General features: G+C 36.6%; 6 protein-coding genes and 1 pseudogene across 6 annotated transcripts; 3 read left to right on the plus strand and 4 right to left on the minus strand.

The window, feature by feature from the left end:
* The first annotated feature begins 2213 nt into the window (after nucleotides 1-2213).
* Nucleotides 2214-3024, plus strand: LOC147274227 (NADPH HC-toxin reductase 1-like). Its single transcript, XM_086228317.1, has 3 exons — nucleotides 2214-2337; nucleotides 2435-2634; nucleotides 2728-3024. The coding sequence occupies exons 1-3, from the start codon at nucleotides 2214-2216 to the stop codon at nucleotides 3022-3024; spliced, it is 621 nt and encodes a 206-aa protein (XP_086084443.1).
* A 193-nt stretch (nucleotides 3025-3217) lies between these two features.
* Nucleotides 3218-4737, minus strand: LOC147274228 (putative receptor protein kinase ZmPK1; annotated as a pseudogene).
* A 1195-nt stretch (nucleotides 4738-5932) lies between these two features.
* LOC147274229 (putative receptor protein kinase ZmPK1) lies at nucleotides 5933-8810 on the minus strand. The gene has a single exon (XM_086256956.1). It carries the CDS (start codon nucleotides 8562-8564, stop codon nucleotides 6123-6125), a length of 2442 nt encoding a protein of 813 aa, XP_086113082.1. The 5' UTR covers nucleotides 8565-8810; the 3' UTR covers nucleotides 5933-6122.
* A 913-nt stretch (nucleotides 8811-9723) lies between these two features.
* On the plus strand, nucleotides 9724-11468 carry LOC147274230 (1-acyl-sn-glycerol-3-phosphate acyltransferase). The gene is made up of 3 exons (XM_086256340.1): nucleotides 9724-10268; nucleotides 10813-10830; nucleotides 10927-11468. Exons 1-3 carry the CDS (start codon nucleotides 9902-9904, stop codon nucleotides 11115-11117), a joined length of 576 nt encoding a protein of 191 aa, XP_086112466.1. The 5' UTR covers nucleotides 9724-9901; the 3' UTR covers nucleotides 11118-11468.
* Nucleotides 11469-11604: 136 nt separating this feature from the next.
* On the minus strand, nucleotides 11605-13598 carry LOC147274231 (putative WRKY transcription factor 53). Its single transcript, XM_086256339.1, has 3 exons — nucleotides 12948-13598; nucleotides 12706-12837; nucleotides 11605-12384 (listed from the first exon to the last, which is right to left on the minus strand). The coding sequence occupies exons 1-3, from the start codon at nucleotides 13265-13267 to the stop codon at nucleotides 11763-11765; spliced, it is 1074 nt and encodes a 357-aa protein (XP_086112465.1). The 5' UTR covers nucleotides 13268-13598; the 3' UTR covers nucleotides 11605-11762.
* A 1032-nt stretch (nucleotides 13599-14630) lies between these two features.
* On the minus strand, nucleotides 14631-17723 carry LOC147274232 (MYB-like transcription factor ETC3). The gene is made up of 3 exons (XM_086257499.1): nucleotides 17497-17723; nucleotides 17112-17199; nucleotides 14631-14974 (listed from the first exon to the last, which is right to left on the minus strand). Exons 1-3 carry the CDS (start codon nucleotides 17552-17554, stop codon nucleotides 14845-14847), a joined length of 276 nt encoding a protein of 91 aa, XP_086113625.1. The 5' UTR covers nucleotides 17555-17723; the 3' UTR covers nucleotides 14631-14844.
* Nucleotides 17724-19687: 1964 nt separating this feature from the next.
* On the plus strand, nucleotides 19688-20625 carry LOC147274233 (uncharacterized). Its single transcript, XM_086228063.1, has 2 exons — nucleotides 19688-20244; nucleotides 20417-20625. The coding sequence occupies exons 1-2, from the start codon at nucleotides 19777-19779 to the stop codon at nucleotides 20420-20422; spliced, it is 474 nt and encodes a 157-aa protein (XP_086084189.1). The 5' UTR covers nucleotides 19688-19776; the 3' UTR covers nucleotides 20423-20625.
* The last annotated feature ends 869 nt before the right edge of the window (nucleotides 20626-21494 follow it).

Genomic DNA, 21494 nt, shown 5'->3' on the forward strand with positions numbered 1-21494 from the left:
TTTATAAAGAGGGAATATGGCCGAGGGCAATGGTAAGAAAATACGAGCTATATCTTTAAATTTTCAAAAGATGGAAGGGAATGAGCTGTTGTCAAAAGTGATTGTACATAATTTATGACAGTTTTTTTTTTACAGGTATGGGAATTTGATCAGGCTCATCAAAGATGGCTCCCAGTTGCAGAGTTGGCATCGCCTGATCACAATGGTTACCCGGTCTATGACAACACCTCATATGAAGATGGCCTAAGAAAGAGTTTTTTTTTTTTTTTTTTTTTAAGAAAAAAAAAAAATCTTAAGCGATAAGTCTATAGAAAGATAAAATTCATGGAAGTTTATAATTTTAGTGGTTAAGAGCACTTACCCTCTGCTCCGAGATTTCACACCATATTGTTTGGTCAATGTTCGGTTAAGAAAAACTTTCATTGTACGGTTCTATACGCCCAATGTTGACATAAAAACATATTGGATCATGGAGGGATAGACACAAAAACACCATGAGATGAGAAGACATGTGATTGAACTATTGCATGTATATATATATATGTCACTATGTGGACGAAAGCCGTTCAAAATTTCAAGTAGCGTTGTGACAAGGACTAGGATGATATGGTAGTGGTGGGACATTGGAAAAAAAGGACAACTTCATATGAAAAAAATTACTGTCAATCGTGCAATGGGTTTAACATCTACTGGAACTTTTACTAGGATAACAATTTTTGATCACACGTTGGACTAGGAGAACAGTACTTAGTACTCCCTTGTGTAGTTGTCTCTAAGTGGACCATAGACAACGTCGAACACAATCAAGCACTACACTGATCAAATGATCAACCATGCATTGTAATGTATGACATGTATTTCGACACAAAAAAAAAATGTTCCGCCACGTGGAGGGCCGAGCATCTAGTCAAAACACGCTGTGTGTGAGAGGAGGTTTCCGACCTTACGCGAGCGGGCCACTATTTAGCTTTAAGAAATCAGATAGAAAAAGATAATATTCAATGCAAAAAATAAAAACAAAATTAAATACGTCAAATTAAATATCTAACTTCTAATGATTGTGCGATAAAAAATGAACGGAAAAAATCTATTTAAGTTCTTTTCCTGCCTAGATCGACTATGACTTTGAAAATGAACAACAAAAAATGTAAATAATGAGCAACATGAATTTAAAAGAGAATTTAATAAAAAATAAAATTAAAATAAATTCAAAGAACAAGATAGTGTTCTTGAAAAATCCAAAATATAAGGAAATTGCTTAATAATAAAGAAATACAATTAAAAAAAGAAGCCTTAAAAGGCTATGCAAATAAAGAGAACTTTAAGAAATGAAAGCTACTAGGCTGATTTGGGAGTAAGAAGCTTGCTATGAGATTAACATTTTTGTGAGTTTTTTGGGTTTTGTGTGTGTCAAAACTAATGTTTTGGGGTAATTTCTTGTTATTATTCTTCTCCTCATGGGAGGTTTATATGGGAGAAACTTAAAGCTCTTACATAAAGTCAACTAATCTGTCTTAATTACAAATCTAACTTAATTGCAAATGCATGATTTTAAGCATCCAATTATGCAGCACATTAGACAATTAACCTCAATTAATGACAAACGTTGACTCTACGCCATTAATGGCAGACACTCATTTCAACAGTGTGTTGGAGAGTTGTCTTCAAATTGCCATGTAGCTCCTTTTTTATAATAAGCCATTTATTTTGTTCTCAAGTTTTGTAGCCATGTATGTGGTTTAGAATGACTTGATTTTGAAATAGGTAGACAACTGTAAATGAGTTGCTTTAGTGATGAATAACTGTAGATGAGTTGAAAATGAGATAAGAAAAATAAATACTTTTGAGTTGCGAACATGTCCAGCAAAGGGACAAGTAATATGGCCAACCGAGAGCTTCAACTATGGCTAGTCAAAGATATATCAACTATATATGCTTGGTCGAAGGCCTTCAATACAACTCTCGGCAAAGAATTAAGAGGCTAAAAGCATCACTCATGCATAAAGCTAGACACTCATCATTATTTTTGTCTCATCCTCTATTTGTTAGTCAAAAGGGCTAAGCCAACAACAACCATATATCTTATACCAATGCCACGAAAAATTTATGGGTGTTAAATGGGGTATAAACACTATGCGACTAGATTCAAAGCAAAATTGATTCCCAACAATAACTAAGAACAAAGATCGGACCAAAAACTAACAAAGGCAACAATGGAGAAGAACAAAACTACTTGTAGAGTTTGTGTCACAGGGGCTTCTGGATATATTGGCTGCTCGCTGGTTAAAAAGCTCCTAGAGAAGGGCCATACTGTCCATGCCACTCTCAGAAACTTGGGTCTCTCTCTCTGCTCTTTATGACTGTGCATACTATTGCTATATATGCTTGTATGTGCAACCCTCTTATAGTCTCTTTTACTCAATGTTACTTTCAGGGGATACTTCGAAAGTAGGCCTTCTGAAGTCCCTCCCTAATGCAGACACCAATTTATTGTTGTTCCAAGCTGATATATACGACCTCAATGATTCGAACCCGCCAATGATTGAAGATGGGGTTGGATTCAAACCATGCCTTGATGAATCATTTTGGACACACCTTGATGTCTCATTCACTTATGCCACTGATTTTTTAATGGTACCTTTCCTTTTATACTTTTCATAAATATTGTGAATTATCAGAGGGCTGAATGTTATGTTTGATTTTTAATCTGGGAATTATGTGCTCAAGGACTATGTTAAATCAAAGACATTAGCAGAGAAAGCAGTACTGAGCTATAATGACTTTGACAATGGTAAATTAGAAGTGGTAACACTTCCTTGTGGCTTAGTGGGAGGAGAAACAATTCTTTCATATTTGCCTATAAGCGTGGGGGTAGTTCTATCCCAACTTACTGCAGACTTGCCTGCTTACAATTCAGTTAAATTACTGCAAGAAATTGTCCGTTCAGTTCCTCTTGTACACATTGAAGATGTTTGTCAAGCACATATCTTCTGCATGGAACGTACAGCCATCAATGAAAGGTAGATTCTGCTGTGCAGTTGCCAATCCCACTACCAAAGACATTGCAGCCTACTTCCAAGAAAATTACCCAGAATACAAGATAGCAAAAGAGTAAGGATCCAACTTAATTTTTAAATCTTCATAATTTTTATGAAAAAGGTACCCATTTTGAACTTTTAGCTATGGCAATATTACCCATTTTCTTAGAATAGCGAATTTATTTCAGATTCACTGAAGAACCAGAAGAAGGAACCAAATGTGACTTCACTAACCTGATGAAGATGGTTTTTGAGTACGAATAAAGTAACCACCATCCTAATACTATGAAAAGAAATTCAACTGCGCCAACTACAGAAGCAAAAGAATACAGATATGCCCATCTCACCCTTTTACTAGTTTTGCCAAGCATTAACTTAGTCTCAATGTTCATGCATGGATTAGAGAATTAGAGATATTGAGATTGGTGGGCACTGATGTTTCCACACTCAGAGGCAGTCTTAAGTATAAACTGCCCGGGAATGTCGGGGACTTGTAACCATTATAAAGAGCACTTTTTGTGTAACACGACCCCCCTCCTGGTAGCCTATAGCTAAATGCTTGACAACGGCAATCCTCCAAGCAGAGTTTTCTGCACGAGTCAAACGAAATTTTTTCACTGGAACTGAGATCAAATCCAGGGAAAGCTACCTGCGGAATCTGAACGAATTTCACTTGCTGGGACTGTGAGCATGTAGGCTTGAACTTAGGCTTGCAACCCTCATGCCAGTTACTTGTATCAACGACCTCATAGCCAGGAGGACATGAGCACTTGGGCTCTGGTGTATAAACACAAATTCCATTTCTCCCACAGATCCCATCAACCAAACACAGTTGCATCAAGGCTTCCCAGGTCACCACCCACGATCCTGTCGAACCATTGAGACTATAAAGTCTCAGGTTTCCATCATAATCCATTGTCAACCGCCTTTTCACCCTCACACCCATGTCAGCAGCACTGAATTGCAATCCATCACTGGACGAAAAATTGCCCATATCATCTAAAACTGCAATTCTCCTACTGTTTTTGTTTGTTCTATCATTCAGAATAGGCCAATATATGCTTGAAATGTCCGGACCATCATGCATCAACTTCAAAACATTATCATTATCAACGTACAAACTATAATAGCCAGTACCAAAATTCCCTCTTCCTAAAGTAGAATTCAGTTTCATGTTCTTTGTAAAGGGTTGGTTTGGGAGAAGAGTATTAGTGGGAAAATCAAAGCTTTGCCATAGAACATTACCTTGATTGTCTTTCAAAACAAGGTTGCCAGAATCCAAAAGCTCAGCACTTTCAGCACCAATAGAGTTACTGGAGTTACTGCTAGTCTGCCAGACAGTTGTGCCATCTGCATCGGTCAAGACCATGGAGCCATCTGGATGCAGTGAAACTCTTGAGCCAAGACCATTGACTGGTTTGTTTCCGTTGGCCATCCAAACAATGGTTTTTTCTTTGGAATTTGTGAACCAAATGGAGAACCAATAGGCATTTGTGCCAACCCCATAGAACCCATATGTGATAAGACTTATCTGGGGAGGTTAGGAAGTCAGCATCATCTTCCACTGAGAGAGAAAAGACCCTCCTCCCAAACTGTTCTGGGTTTTTTCTGCTGCAAAACAGCCGAGAAAGACGATGGTAGCAAAAAAAATCAGAGAACAGGGAAATTTTGGAGATGAAAAAACGGTTTGGTATGCCATTATTGGTGGTTCAAGTTTGGCTTTGAAGTGTCTTACGTTGGTAAAGAGAACAAAGGGAAAGGGACTATATATATAACTCACTGCCTAGTTTGGCCAAAGTTTTTAACAAAGAATTGAGTGGTAAGACTAAGAGGAGACTTCAATTTCCAAGTCTAACCTGCCTATCTTGCTCACAAAGTTGACAGAAAGTAACAAGTATGAAGCGGTTCCTTGCCATTAATATTCTCCCAAGAGAGTCAAGAAGAGGATACTTCAATTTTCATTCCAGAGGGACTTTTCTCTGATGATTTTTAATTCTGACCTGTTCGTCCCTTCTCGAAATTATGAAGGGTAGTCGGTTGCCATTGTTGTCCAAGACAGTGAAGAAGACTAGGAGAGGAGACTTCAATGTCCAATTTTTCATACAAGCTTAATAAATAAAAAAATAAAAATCACATTGAATGAGGCTTAGTGGGAGGAGAAACTCTTCTTTCATACTTGCCTGGAAGCTTGGGAGTAATTCTATCAAACCTTACTAGGGACTTGCCTGCTTACAATTCACTAAAATTTCTGCAAGAACTTATAGGTTCGGTTCCTTATATACACATTGAAGATGTTTGTCAAGCACTTATCTTCTATATGGAACAACCATCAATGAGAGGTAGTCTTGGAAAATTGACCAATTATAAACCCATAATTGATCTATGATTCTAGGATTATGAGTTGATTATGCAATTTTGAATTAATTAGCCGTGAATAAGGCAGAGATTATGGAATTATACTAATTTTCCCAATTAGTATTGTTTCTACTACTATAAATTCCTCTAAAATGGAGAAGAATAAAACAACTGAGAAAACAGTTTTTAGTCAGGTGGATTCTGCTGTGCAGTTGCCAATCCCACGACCAAAGAAATTGCAGTCTACTTCCAAGAAATTACCTAGAATACAAGATAGCAAAAGAGTAAGGATCCAACTTTTTATCAGCATAATTTTGATGAAAAATTTCCTTACTTTTGAACCCTTAACTCTGGGAATATTACCCATTTTCTTAGATTGACTTTGAATTCATTTCAGATTCAATGAAGGGCCAGAAGAAGGAACCAAATGTATGTGACTTCACTAAGCTGATGAAGATGGAAGGCGGTTCATTAGGAGCTCCATTTCTCTAGTAACTTAATTTGTGTTGCTACATTATCTGGGAGTAGATATATCATATACAGATATACAAGCTATGCAGTAGTGTTCTTTATACATAATAATACATCTATATATATCATCACTCAGTTGAAAATATTACACAGTGCAGTTCAAGTAAGATTCATGTAAGAAATATTACATATCTAAAAAAGCAACAGTAATTCTAATAACTAAAAACAAACCAAGAAAGGACACCTACAAATTACAGGTTAAATGCAATTTGGAGAATGAATGTAAGATTCATCTTGACATTCTAGTAAAGTTACTACTACTGAATCCATTGTTGGTCGTTTGCTCCAATCTTCCTCCACACAGGAAATACCAATCTCAACCATCTTTGTTGCCTGGTTCCTGCTGAACTGCCCTTCCAGTCTTGGATCCAACATATCCTCTATCCATGCATCTTCCCCACATTGAATTTTCCTTTTTGCTACCCTGACAAACCTGGTCAGCTCTTGCTCCTGACCATCCTCCACCATAAAACTTGAAAGTCGAATGCCCTTCACTATCTCCAGAATCACCACTCCATAACTATAAACATCTAGTTTTGCAGTGATTGGAAGGTTCAAAACACACTCCGGAGCCATATACCCTTTTGTTCCTCGAATGCGAGCAGATATTGAATTGAGGTGGCCTCTCTGAGATAACTTTGCGAGCCCGAAATCTGCAATCTTTGGTTCAAAATGACTGTCTAGGAGTATATTTTCTGGCTTCACATCACAATGGATAACCCATTCTAGACACTCATGGTGAAGATAGGCTAACCCCTTAGCCACCCCAATTGCAACATTAAACCTCTCTTTCCATCCAAGAAAATTTGGAGGGAATAGATGCTTGTCCAACGATCCATTTTCAATGTAGTCAGAGATCAGGAGTCTGTGCTTACCTTCTGAGCAGAATCCCCATGTTCTCACTAGGTTCATGTGATTGAGCTTTCCAATTGTGCTTGCTTCTGCCAAAAATACATCTTCCCCTTGATAAATATTTTCCAATTTCTTGACAGCTACCACTCTTTCATTTGCCACAACACCCTTATATACAACCCCAGAAGCCCCTCTTCCCAGCTCTTCCTTGAAGTTTTTGGTTGCCTTCTTGAGCTCAGCATAGCGAAACATTCTAAATTGACTTGAAAGCACTCGATATCCTTTTTGCAAGGGAGCTGACGCACAGAAAAGAAACCACCAACCTGATACTATGAAAAGATATTCAACTGCACCAACTGCAGAAACAAAAGAATACAGATATACCCATCTCACCTGTTTACTAGTTTTGGCATACGTTGAATCAGAACCTATTCTCACATTCTTAGTCTCAATGATCCTGCATGGATTAGAGACAGTGAGATTGATGGGTAGTGATATTTCCACACTCATAGGCAGTCTTAAGTAAAACCTGCCTGACATACTCGGAGTCTTGTACCCATTGAAAAGATTACCTTTTGTGTAACACTTCCCCCCTTTCCTATAGTTAAAAGCTTCACAACGGTAATCCCCAATGCATAGATTTCTGCACAAGTCAATTGTAATGGATTCATTATAATTGAGATCAAACCCATAGAAATCTGCATATGGAATCTCCACAAATTTCATTTTCTGGGGCTGTGAGTTGAACTTAGGCTTGCAACCCTTGTTAAAGTTACTTGTATCAATCACCTCATAGCCAGGAGGGCATGAGCACCTGGGCTCTGGTGTATATACACAAATCCCATTTCTCCCACAGATCCCATGAACCTTACATGGTTGTCTCATAGCTTCCCAGGTGATGACCCATGATCCTGTCGAACCATTGAGACTATAGAGTCTCAGGTTCCCATCATGATCCATTGTCAACCGCCTTTTCACCCTCACACCCCAATCAGCAGCACTGAATTGCAATCCATCACTGGATAAAAAATTACCCATGTCATCTAAAAAAGCAATTCTGGTACTGTTGTAGTTTGTTCTACCATTCTCATATACAGTAAGACCAGGAGTAGGCCAATACACACTTGAAATGTCAGGACCATCATACATCAACCGCAAAACATTATCATTATCAAAAAAGAAACTATAATAGCCAGTACCAAAATTCCCTCTTCCTAAATCAGATATCAGCTTCTTGTTCTTTTTAAAGGGTTGGTTTGGGAGAAGAGTATTAGTGGGAAAATCAAAGCTTTGCCATCGAATGTTACCTTGTGGGTCTTTCAAAACAAGGTTGCCAGAATCCAAAAGCTCAGCCCTTTCAGCACCAATGGAGTTTCTGCTGGTCTGCCAGACAGTTGTGCCATCCACATCAGTCAAGACCATGGGGCCATGTGCGCGCAGTGAAACTCTGGACCCAAGGCCATTAACTGGTTTGTTTCTGTTGGCCATCCAAACAATGGTTCTGTTTTTGGAATTAGTGAACCAAATGGAGAACCAGAAGGCATTTGTGCCCACCCCATAGAACCCACATGTGAAAGACTTATCTGGGGAGGTTAGGAAGTCAGAATCATCTTGCACTAAGAGAGAAGACCCTCTTTCCAAAATGTTCTGGGTTTTTGAGGTTGCAAAACAGCAGAGAAATACAGTGGTGAGTAAGAAAATCAGAAAGCAGGGAAATTTTGGAGATGAAGACACAGTTTGGTATGCCATTGTTGGAGTATATAAGTTTGGATTTGAAGTGCCTTGCATTGGTGAATGACACAAAGCTCAAAAGCACTATATAAGTTTGGCCAACTAAGAAGTTGGTGATGACTGAAGAGGAGACTTCAATTTTCAGAAGGACCCCTCTATGATGACTTCCAAGTCTAACCTGTTCGTCTCGCTCCCGACGTTAAAGGACAGAAATGATGAAGGGGTAGTTAGCATTATTAGTCCAAGACAGTGAAAAGACTGGAAGAGGAGACTTCAATTTCCAATTTTGAATTTTCCATGCAAGCGTAAGGCTTAAGCTTGTTCTTATGGTTTTCGAAATGTTTGTAATTCAATCATGAATGTTTTACGGACTCTATAGGATGGATCCGCTTCCTTGTTTAGATGAAATGATACACATGCATATGATACTATGGTTTTCCTTTTACTAATGAAAATCAAAGATGCACAACAATCCTGACTTATAATATGCAGTGTCAAATAGAGAATCCATGCCCATCTTTGGTAGTGCTCCAAATAGTGTACTTTTATGTGATATCATGCCAAATGTGATTTTTTTTTTTTTTCTGTTAAAAAATATATTTTTTTTTATCTAAGGCCGGATGCGATGCAAACTTAACACTGACTATAAATCAACTTGATACAATTTTAGTCCGACTTGTATTGAGCTAGTTTTTATTCAATTGAGTTCGAGTCCCAACACAAATAAATTAAATTTGAGTATAGTATTAAGCTCTTTAAAAAAACGAGTCAAACTTGAACTTTGATATATACCTAACTTATAAAACTCGTCAACAAGTATGTTCTTATAATAAAATAGTTCCAAGCTCGATTTGAGTTCGGTTCATTTGTTAAATTTTGGCTCATAAAGGTTAGGTTTTTATTAATTTTATAATCAAAATATAAAAATATATATATATACCACTATAGCTTAAAAAAAGGGTATCATATGTTGTGGCTTCTATTATTATAGAAAAAAAAAATTTACATATTTTTATATTGTAATGATGTGATATTTTTTAAAAAGAGAGATAAAAAGAAAAAAGATGAAAAAAAAAAAAAAAAAGCAGAATGAGAAAAGAGAAATAACCAATAAAAAAAGAAAAATGTCATATAATATAGTATCACGTGGTGGGGATTAGGTAAGCTCTTCTCGTTACTATAGAGTCCGCAGGCCTGAGACACCTCTATCATTAAACCGAGAGAGAGCCCGTGGAACCAACTACAACATATCTCTTCCCCAGAAGTAAGCAAATCTAACGGTCTCGATCAGCCGCTCATTTTGACTTTGATGATAACAAAACGCAAAGGGCCATTGTCTGCAACCACACCCACTCTTAACACTCTCACTGAGTCACTGCAACTCTCTGTTCTCAATGACTATTACTTGTATTCATTCTCTTTGTAAAGCCCCCGCCTTCCTTGTCCCTTCAACTTTTCTGGGTTCCTCTTCTTTATTGCAGAGTCCCCAAGAAAACCCATTTGTGAGAAACAGAGACTCCAAGTGTTACATAGAGAGAAGGATTGGTAACAAAAATATAAGAGGTGGGATTGTCTGTGGGGTACTGTTTCCAGTTGATCCATGGGCACCCAGCATTGATTCACAGAGCATAGCTCCACAGCTCTTTGCAGCTTCTTTGTTTCCCTACCTTGGTTTCTTGTACTTCATCACCAAATCTAAGTCTGTCCCAAAGCTCACCCTTTTTGGGTTCTACTTCTTGCTAGGCTTTGTTGGAGCCACCAGTGAGTTTTTCAGCTCTTCTCATTCTATTACCTTTTGATAATTAACCCTTTATGTTGGTATTATTTAGCTTTGTTAAGCTCTCCAAGTGGGTTGTAAATTCCTAAATTTGAGAAACATAATAACAAATGCCTGGATTTCATATTGCATATTGATTGTGTAACCATTGACCTTTTGTTCATGGACAGTGCTGAATTGCTGATTATTGTATCATGTTCTTTTCCTTGGGCAGTGCTAAGAATTACTTAGGTAGCTTTATGATAGGTTCTTGATCTATATGAAATCCGAAAAAACATTGCTTTTATGAGTCATATGGTTCAATGTCCCCTTCAATCGATCATTTAATCTCCATGTGAAGGTCCATAATAATCTTTCCTTGTAAAACTTCATCAACTTCAGTTTTGTACAATTTTACATGATTGTTTTGTTTCATATGCTTCATTTCTGACTGAATAATTTGCCCTGTTATTGTCAATGGTTTGCTGTGTTTCAACTCTACTGACATCTTTCATTTTGTTCTTTGCTTTCCTCTCATCTACTGAGCAGTCCCTGCTGGAATTTATGGTAAGTTGTCACTGTTTGAGAATGTTGTACACTTCATATTGATCAAGTTGATGAATCAATGCCTAACTGTTTTACACTCGTTATGCGGCTGAGCAGCAAAGGTGAATTATGGCACTTCCTTGGCGAATGTTGATTGGTTACATGGTGGGGCTGAGTCACTTCTTACTCTAACCAACATATTCATTGTGTTGGGGTTGAGACAAGCTCTCAGGAAAGCTAAAGATGCAAAAGAAAGAACATCAGCTCCAATTCCAGGGTTGAAAGAGGAGAAGAAAACTTCTATTTAGGTGCAGCAGACAGATTTTGCTTTGTGTTCATTCTTATTGCGTTTTATTTCTCTGATAGATTTAGGTCTTTTATTCTTTTTCTTCTGCTTTATTACAGCGTGGCTAATTACCTATGCCTAATATCTCATATCACTGCAGTCATGTTTTGTGCTCTTCTCTTGAGAGGCCATAATCTCTCTTTTAGTGTATGTAAAGTTGCAATCTTTTTGTTCTTTTTCCTTCTGAGTCTTGACATGTTGGCTTATTGTCCAATCTAGAATCATATGTTGTTTGTATTTCTCCAACATCCTTGGAGAAATAATTAATCCTATCCCTTCTTCTGTGAGTCTGTAAAAGTTTGTTTTACTTTCGAGATCAAAGTTGTAGAATCTCCACTGCTCCTATTTGATTATAAGATGTTTTGGTATGGAACTGCTGCTATATTCTGATCCAATTAGGACCTGAATTGGATACTAAAGAAAAAAAAAAAAACTTGGAAAACTTTCAATGCTATAATAATTAATCCTTTCCCTTGCCCAACATCAGAGGAAGCTCTTATCTTTTACAAGCATTCTTCATCTCATATATATAATACATGGTTGATTCAACAGCTGGAACCAGCTACTAGCAATCTGAATGCTACTTATTCTCAAAGCCCAAGCAGAATTATGAGAAAAATCCTGGATTGTCAAATTGGAAATTGGGGTCAATTCCCACTGGATCCAGTGAGAAATCCAAGTCTGGAATTGGAGAATTGGTCACTGAATTGTTGGCTGAGATAATTTCAGTAAGATCAGACTTTGAACGTGGCTCATTTTGAATTCCTGCAATGTTTGTCATCTGGCTTGGTGGCACCAAGTAGTAATCGGCTGCCGCTGGAGACAGGAATGATTGAGAAAAATTGCCAAAGAAAGTGTCATTATCAAGCATCGAAGATAGAGAGGCATCTTCGCTCATCATACATCCAAATGAATTTGAAGTAAAAGAGAATGGAGATGCCATCATCTCTCTGTCGTCCAAGTACTCGGTATTGACCCTCAAATTTGTTGGAAAGCTCATTTGGTTTTCTTGAGTCTGCTGTTGTTGAGAAATGTTATTGTGATTGTGTCGTTTTTGTTCTTGCTGTTCTGGTGATGGTGGTGGTGGAACTGAATTGCTGCCATGATGAGAACATGTATGCGATCCTTTGTAGGTGATTTCGAATATGGTGGGGTCTTCATCTAATCTTTGCACTTGCTTTGTAGCCCAACAGCTTTGGGTGTTCCGGTAGGTACATCTGTAATAACTTCTGCAAAATTAAACAAATTGGTGATCAGACTTCTTCATAACAAAGTGACTTTCTTGTATGCCTTTGAAGACTACTGTGTTTCCCCCTTTGTGGGTCAACCTCAGTTCAAGTTTCTCATGATAAGTATGTGGAATACTTTTCTTTTCTTAATCCACCAAACCCTTTAGCTTTGAGTGCATGCGTGTGAAAGATAATGTATTATATTCCTCTTTTTCAAACGTGGCATCGGTGACTTGTACTGCAAATGATTGTTTGGGGGAATGGATATGTGACTTCTAGAATTTTGCTGCTGGATAAGATTAAATGAAAAAGACTCTTTACCTGGGATGTTTGGCTCCTAGGATGTCTTTCTGCCCATATTTTCTCCAGCTATGGCCATCTTCATGGGGTCCTTCAATCCCATTCTCAGAGCTGACTCTCATGACTTGGTCAGTCAATTTAGCCGTAATCTTTCTGCAATGCAAATTCCAAAAACATGTAGCAGGAAGCATCAGTACCAATCAAATTAGCTTATTGATTTCTAGTCCATAGTCAAGAACAATGACTTAATAGGCTAAACTCACCTCTTCTTGGAGACATCTTTGGAGCCCTGATGATCCTTGAGACTCCTGCTATATTCATCACAAACAGGACTTCCGTTGGCTGACATGGGAGACTCTGGCACAACGGCTACTGCACCAACATGAGTTTGAGGCGACTCGCTCCAATTCAGTATCCAAAGGGCCTTCTCATATGAAGACAATATCCTCTGCACTAAAAATTCTCTGGTGTCTGATGAAGAAGATGTTGCACTCAGAGTTAGCCTCAACTGTTTTGCTAGCTCCATCCCTTCAATGATCTCACTGACCAGTGACTTCTGCTCCCAGCTCCTACTAGTATCCATTTCCACAATTCTATATACCAACAGGGACTGTGAGCAATGTTTGAGCTTAAGTGCTATACTTTCATGTCAGAAAGATCAACATGCATTACTACAACAGCACATCTTCATGACACTGGATATGCATGATTATCAAGAAGCAAACTCTTCCAAGCAAGAGTACTAGCTAGAAGCCAAGGGGATTTGGAAGATCCAAATTGTTTCTTGGAGCAAGAAGCTATACACATGGAAATGGCCAGAATTTGAAGAAGAATCTCTGTGGTAAAGAATTGAGTAGGCTGCAGAAAAGAGAAGAAGTTAAAGAGTGTATAAGCTGCAGAAGCAGAAAGAGTGAGAATGTTGCATTGAATGGAGAAAGTGAGGCGCTTATATATAAGCATGGAGGGTGATATCAATTGGAGAGTAGAAAGTTGAAGTTTGACTGAGAAACCGAGTTTTTCAGCTCTGACTGGTCTTTGGTCATGCATATAGAAACTGAGGCTGAGGGGGGGTCTTTGCTGACCAAGTCCACATCTTTTGATTTTATAAACTTGTAACTTGTAAAAGGGTCTCTCACTCAGCACTTTCTTTTCCCTCTCCCTTCGTGATTTGTCGTTTGTGGGGTTTGCATGATTGAGATTTAGAAGAGTAGAAAGTCCGAGTGGTTGTTGTCTTGTACTTGTAGAGGTGTTTGTTTACTAAGAATCTTCAGACCATATTCCGCGTTGTTATTAGGTACATACTAAATAAGCCATCACTCCCACTTCCGGGTAGAGTGAAATGGGAAGAGTGTTGAATTCTTCCTTTTTATTCTTTGTTTTTTCTTGGAATCTAGAACATCATTTCTTCTGCAGCCGCGTTTTTTTGGAAAAAACCAAAAAAAAACTGAAAAACTATTTAGTATTTTCTTATTAGTTAAACATTATTAAGAATTTGGACTATGGTACGGCTTGATCGTGCAACCGGTTTGACCATGTTTAATCACTTAACTATGATATAAAATATAGGCGTATAAAAATGTTTTTAATAAAACACTTAAAGTTTATTATCATTATTATAATGATAATTAAATTATCAAATAATTTTCTTTTTGGTTGACTTTTAAGAAGGATGATTTTTTAAAGTAAATCTTAAAAGTGGATGGTTTTTTTTTTTTTTTGAGGAATTAAAAGTGGATGGTTTAAATCATCAAACTAATAAATAATTTTAAATTTTCAAAATTTAGTTATTAAATGATGTGACAGATGATATGATAATATCTTACTTATTTGAAATAAATAAATTTTCACGTAGTCCACATCATTTGATGAACAAAATAAACACCACCAACAATCATCTTGGTGTTTGTTGAATTACTACAAAAGATGGTAGTTAACTAGAAATGTGATTCTACTAGAAGAGAACATATATAAAAGCCAAATTCATAGCTTATACAATGTAGAGTACAAAAGGCTAATTTCTACACAAAAGCAGAGAAGAATTAAATTAAGAAACAAATTCGCCTCACTTATTTCTGAGGTGAAAAATTAACAAACGGAATTGAAGGCTAAGAATAATAAATTGTTTGCTGATTCATAATAAGTCATGAACTCATGATATGCCTAGCTATATGCAGATGCTTCTGCTCTTTTACTATGTGCAGCTGCTCTTTTGTCGCTATGTGTTATAATCCAGAACCTCTCTATTTCTTCTGCTTTTCGACCCGGAATCCGACCCGCTATCAGATCCCACCTGTTCATCAATTCATTTTTTGTCAATATTATTATGGTGTTAATTAATACACTACATGTGCATGCATGCATGATGCATTCGCGCAGATTTTGTTGTGGTTTTTCTCTGTTACTGAAAACTTTGCAATGTAGCCACTGCAACCTTAAGTTTTTTTACTCTTAGATATTGACATGTTCGACTTTCCACTGTTAGGATAATAAGTTTTTTACCGTCAGATGTGTTTGTAAGTACAACAATACTAATACCAAATACTAACTATATGTGTTATTTATGATTTATGATTACAAATTAACTCTCCTAGTTTTTCTCACACCTTATATTGATTTTAGAAATCGTTGAGGGTTCAAGTCCCTGTATCCCCAAAAAGACCAGGTCATTTTTGAGAATAACTTGCTTGCCTTTGTGATAGGGGCAGGCTTGTGTAACGGTAGTGAGAGAAAGATAGCAGAAGGAGAGAAGAGGGAGAGAAAGGGAGAGAGAGAAAAAAAAAAGAGGAGAGAGATAGAGAGAGGGGGATATATACCAGCTGTGGTATTCTCGTTTCAGGTAAGTTGTTCTCGTCATTTCTTCCAAATTCGCTATGTTTCTCAATCATTCATTGTAGGGATGAAAATTGGAGCAATAAGCAATCAATCCAAAACCAATTGGCAATAAGAAAAGAAGTCCAAGTCCCTTATAGCACTTACACAAGACTATAATTTTTTAATGTAGAACAACACACTATACATTCTCACAATATGTTTTTTAACTAAAGAATAAACATGGGTCTTTTTATGATTTTTGGCTTTTTTACTCAAATAGCACCTGAACTACAGGGGGTGTGCTCAAATACCAGCTAAACTTTTTTTCTTGCCAATTTACCACCTGAAATTATTAATATGTGCTAATTTGCCACCTAACATCCATTTTTCTGTTAAATCATCAAAAAATTTCCCAAACTTCCCATTTTGCCCTTGAATACAATAAAAAAAAATTATTATTTTAAAAACTTTTTTTAAAATATAATTAGAAAAAAAATTAAAAACTAAAAAAATAGAAAATGGAAATACCCTTTTTTTTAGGGGGTTTAATTCGATTTTTTTTTTAATATTTAAAATACTTTTTTATATAAATGACGAAAATACCCTTGAAATAAACAGAAAATTTAACTAAAATGACGGTAGGTGGTAAATTGGCCAATATGTGAAAGTTCAGGTGGTAAATTGGCAAGAAAAAAAGTTTGGGTGGTATTTGAGCACACCCTTTATAGTTCAGGTGGCATTTGAGTAAAAAAACCATGATTTTTTGCTTCTTTTTTGTTCATTTTTGACAGAATTTACTATTTTAGAACATAAGTTTCTGTATTTTAGCTAGAGTACGTATAAAATTATTGTTCAAAATTATATTTTAAGTTTTAACTATCGGATTCTAGGCGAACATTTTTGAGCAAGGAATCCCCATTTAAAAAACAATTCAGGCCACAAAACAAGATATGCCAATTGATCAAAAAGAGAAAACAAAGCAGCAAGTAGATCGAGTTGTCATTGTCCAAGACAACTGTATGTAGTTCGGAAATTAATTTCATGATCGATCATGTTAATTTCCCTTTCTACACACTCTTTCTTTCTTTCTTTTTTCTTTTTTTCTTTCTTTCTTTCTTTCTTTCTTTTTATTTCTTTTGTTGTTTAAGTATACTCTCGTTCAATTAATTAGCAACCGAGATCAGTATTTTAAAATCAAATCTATGTTTTCTTTGCAATATAATGTACAGTTGGATGTAGCACTTCAAATACAAAGTACAGTCCAATTATAATTAAGATAGCTAGTAGATTTATATTCATAAAGCTATCCCCCACACTTGCTAGATTAATTTTATTTTGTTAGGAGAAAAACAAATTACAACACAAAATTAACCATTACAAATCCATATTTATTTGGAACGACCAAAATTAAAAGTAGATCGACAATACATATAGAGACCAGAAGGGAGGAAGTGGTTTCAAGCAAGGTGAGAATCCAGAACGTACTACATTTATAGTAGTGTTTTTAATTTACTACTTAAGTGGCTAGTTCTACATGAAGAATGCTGAAATGGTAAGGAATAGGAACAAATTAATTTCTATTTGAGGTAACTAGGTTTAATTAAGTTGGTTATTACCTGTCTCCAACCAGTCTGTACATCCTGTTGATAAGATCTTCTTCTTGTTCACTCATCTTTATCAACTCCCACTCCATACTGCTTACTTCTGCACGCATACATTATTATATTAATCAACCAAGACATTAATATATATACATATATAGATATGTATTAAGTCTATATATGATCGATCCTTTGATCCCAAAAAAGAAAGATATATGGAGCTGAAAACTATATAAATCCCTAGCTAGCTAGCTCCCTCTAATTACTCATGATCAAGTTGGTAACCAAACCAAACGACGACGGCGAATTATAAACCAGCTAGCTAGTAGGAAATTAATTGAAATTGAGGAACTAAGCTAATGATGAAAATTAAACCAGGAAATTACTCGATCATCATCACCTTCTGATGAGTTGGAAGGGGTGGTCTTGGCTTGTTTCTTTGCACCACGTTTGTCCATATTCGAGAGAGCGAGAGAGAGAGAGAGAGAGAGAGAGAGAGCGATTAATGCATGGTAAAAACTCCACAAGATGTATAGTTATGAATTACGTTTCAACTGATGGACTATATATACAAAGATTTGATAGTTTTATTTCAATTGTAATAAAGATGGTAAAACAATTATCTGCAATTGCTTGCTGCATATATTATGGAATGACATAAAATTTATTCATAAATTTTATCTGACTTGTAGTTAATGTCATGCATTATTCTCTTTGACTTCTTGTCTCAACCTTTCCATTTCCATACATTTTAAAAGGAAGAATATATTTCCCAGTAGTGCTAGATATACCACATTTTTATACCATAATTTCATACCACCTTATGTGGCAACTTACATGGCATTCATACATTGGATACTAAAAAATAAAAAGAAAAACCCAAAAAGAAAAATAATAACTCTGTCCAATAAAGTAATGACACGTGAGATGGTATAAGAATGTGGTATAAGAAATGTGGTAAGTATAGCATTATTCTATATTTCCCCCAAATTAGAGTGTTAAAGAACACATTACAAAAAAACACACACATAAAACCAAAAAGAATGTATATATTTAGTTGCTAGTAGAAAATCTATTAATATATTGTATGAAGTAAGTGGCACGTTGTTTGCGTGTAATTAAGATTTGAGATTGACATCCGATCTACCCATGTAGATGTAGGGTACTTGGCGGGAGACGGAGTCCACATATAACCCGGGCCCAGCCCCAGGCCTACCCAACCTGCAGCGAGAGCCACAACCCACAACAAAGAATATGTATGTCCAAGGAACTTGACAGCTACCCAACCCTGCCCATGCACAGTGACGAATTTAGGAATTTTATCCCAGGAGGTCAAATCATTTAGGCATTTCATCAAACAGGTTATGGGTGTGCTTGCAAAGTGGTCATTCCGAGGAATCAAACCAGCAATTTTGACAAGAGTTTTTCGATGGGTGAGTGGTCAAGCAACCACCCTTGTCCCTTAGTGAATCCATCCCTGCCCATGCAACTCAGTTACTCTAATTACTACATGTTTGAAGGAAGGGGAAAAAAAAAAAAAAAAAAAAACAATTTTGGTTATTGTGTTTTACCCCAAAAACATATTTGGTCCATACGGTTTCAAAACTCTACATTTGATTATTGTGTTTTATATTGTTTGCAGTTTTACGAAATTTTATAACCAACATGAAATTTTTTCTCAAATTAAAACTAATAACTCGTTTTGCGAGTTTTACTAAAATAACAAAAAATCATGTATGTAACCATCAATTTGATTTCCAAACAAAAATTGAAAATTTTGAGTTTGTTACAATTGTCATTGGACTAGAGCATCTTCCACCATTTCTCGAATCTATGTGCCAAAAAAAAAAGTGCTTAAACCCACTTTTCTTACTTAATTAAAACTAGAAAAGCATGCACACACTTCATGCATGTACAATATAACATGAAGGTTACTGCAAAAACGAAGAAGATGAGTAGAAATTGAAAAGAGTAATAGAGTGAGCAGAAATGATTCATTTAGCTGTAGTTGTTTTTTGTAAGTGCACAGAGTTTTCACCTACCAGAGTTCCATCCGATTTCTTCAGAAAAGGAATAGTTCCATCAAATTCAATCGTCTTCTAATTTCCAGAAGGCACTAGTACTTCTCCCTCTTTCTATTCGGATTCTCTGAAAAGAGCCTTTGCACCATTTGCACACGTTTTGATACCCACATTTACATTTTCAAAGCGAAGATCGATTACATTTTTATTTTTGGTAAAAAGATCGATTACAGTTTTAAATGCATGGGATAAAATTAAATTGTAACATAGCAATATATTGAAATTATGGCACCATCACCTTGATATGAACATTAACGATCAAAATTAAATTTGGAACTTATTCAGTGGACGAGGAAGCTAGCTAGATAAGAAAAGCCATCCCATTTCCTTTTTTCTTTTCTTTTTTCTCCATGCTGAGACTCAAGGAATAAAGGGTGTTTTGAATTTTGAGGCCATAATGCAAAAAAGCAGATTCCAAGGGTGAGATAAATAATGCAAATTAAAAAGGAGGAATCCCAGTATATATCCCACTCACTACTCCAATGCCTATATAAGAGCTCTCTAGCTAGTCTCTAAGACTATGCCTTCCAACACCAAGCAAGAAATTAATTCAAGTACTAGAGCCCCAGCTACCAAAACCCTTTTGCTTAATTGTAAGCATGACCTCAATGCAATGCCACAAGCCTGCCAATTATGAGACCTGCCAGCAAAAATGCCACAAGCCTGCCAATGAGACATGCCAGCAGCAGCAGCAGCACAGCTCGTTGGGGCAAAAGGTGTCTGAGATGGCTAGCTTGCTGAAGGGAGGTCACCATGGACAACACAACAACAGCAGCAGCCACAGTACTACTACTCAATGCTACACTCAAGCCAATACCAGCTGCAAGCCATTACCACAAGCTAATTGTGGTAATGGGCAGCACGGGTTGGGGCAGCATAACATGCACCATGGAACTAATAATAATAATGGGATGGCATGCCAGCAGGGAAAGACCAAGACCAAGAAGAAGCGGGCTGATGGCAGGAATCTGTTTCAGAAGATCAAGGACGGCATTTCTGGTGATAGCAGCTGTAGTGACAGCAGCGACAGTGACAGCGACCATGAAGGCGGCTGCCGCAAAAATAAGGCAAGTAATCGAGTTAGCTAACGTTGTCTTGACAAATATCTGACATGTTATATTGTCAATACTTTAAACTGATCAATCGATCTATCAACATAATAGGTCAGGCTGTCTAGCAACATATTATGTATTTCTTGATACATGTATTTGTAAAAATACTTGTGACTGGTTTTTGCAGAACTAAATTGAGCAGCTGTGGGAGAAATCACATGATCATCACCATAACCAGAGTGAAGACGTGCCTCATATTGATATATTTGAAAAATAAATGAATCTATACTATATATATGTATATATATAATAATAGCCTACTGATCATCAGTTGGCTACAAGTATGTCCCTGTCCAACGTATGAAAATAAATTCCTCTGTCAATAACAAAGTTGCTTCGATCGTGTTATAAATTAATATAATGGTGCAATCGTTCACTCAATGAACAGCATACATGTAAAAACAATGTCATACAGTGCAACCCAGTAACAAAACTATTGATGCATGTCGTTTAGTGGCAAATTAACATGATGTGAAGCCATACTTGTCCTTGCAAGAATACCCCATGAATGCATGTGATGTCACATGTAATAGGTTTTGGCTGTGAGGGTTTCAAAAGGGAAAATGATACTTACACTAACATATATAATTAACCAGATTCGTGATGTATCTCAGATAAAAAAAAAAAGATAAAAAGTGATGCATCTACCACATCATTGTCAGTTTAAGTAATAAAATATATTTAATTACTTTAAATTATAAAATGCTAGTGCCAACGTCACCTAAGAGGTGACCACATAGCAATCGCTGATAGATGTGAGCTCCATAGCAGGTCTCACACTAATCATCAATGATTCACAAGTGCTGATGAAGATATTTTTTTGATGGAGTTGATAGTCTATGGTACAGTGTTGTGCAACATACAATCATATTTAACGGTAGAAAATCTATATTTTAGTAGTGAAAAAATGAATTTGGTATGATCCAAGGATCAAAATACTTCCCATTGATGCAACGCTGACACCAAGCAAGGCGCTTAAAATTAACTGCCTTTGACACCAAGCAACACAACAGAGCTTAAGAAAACTAGCTGCAAAGTAATAGCATATTGCCTTAGTCGCCATACCCTCAAACCTGCCGGACATCTCATTTGGGCCACAGCCTACAAGGTGTCTGAGATGGCAAACTGGTAATTCAAAGAAAATCACTATTTGTGGACTGGGCCAGGGTGTTTCTGTAGCACAGTAGGCCATTGTGTGAACTTAT

Source organism: Dryas octopetala, chromosome 9, assembly GCF_963921425.1.
Source record: "Dryas octopetala chromosome 9, drDryOcto1.1, whole genome shotgun sequence".
NCBI classification, from domain to species: Eukaryota; Viridiplantae; Streptophyta; class Magnoliopsida; order Rosales; family Rosaceae; genus Dryas; species Dryas octopetala.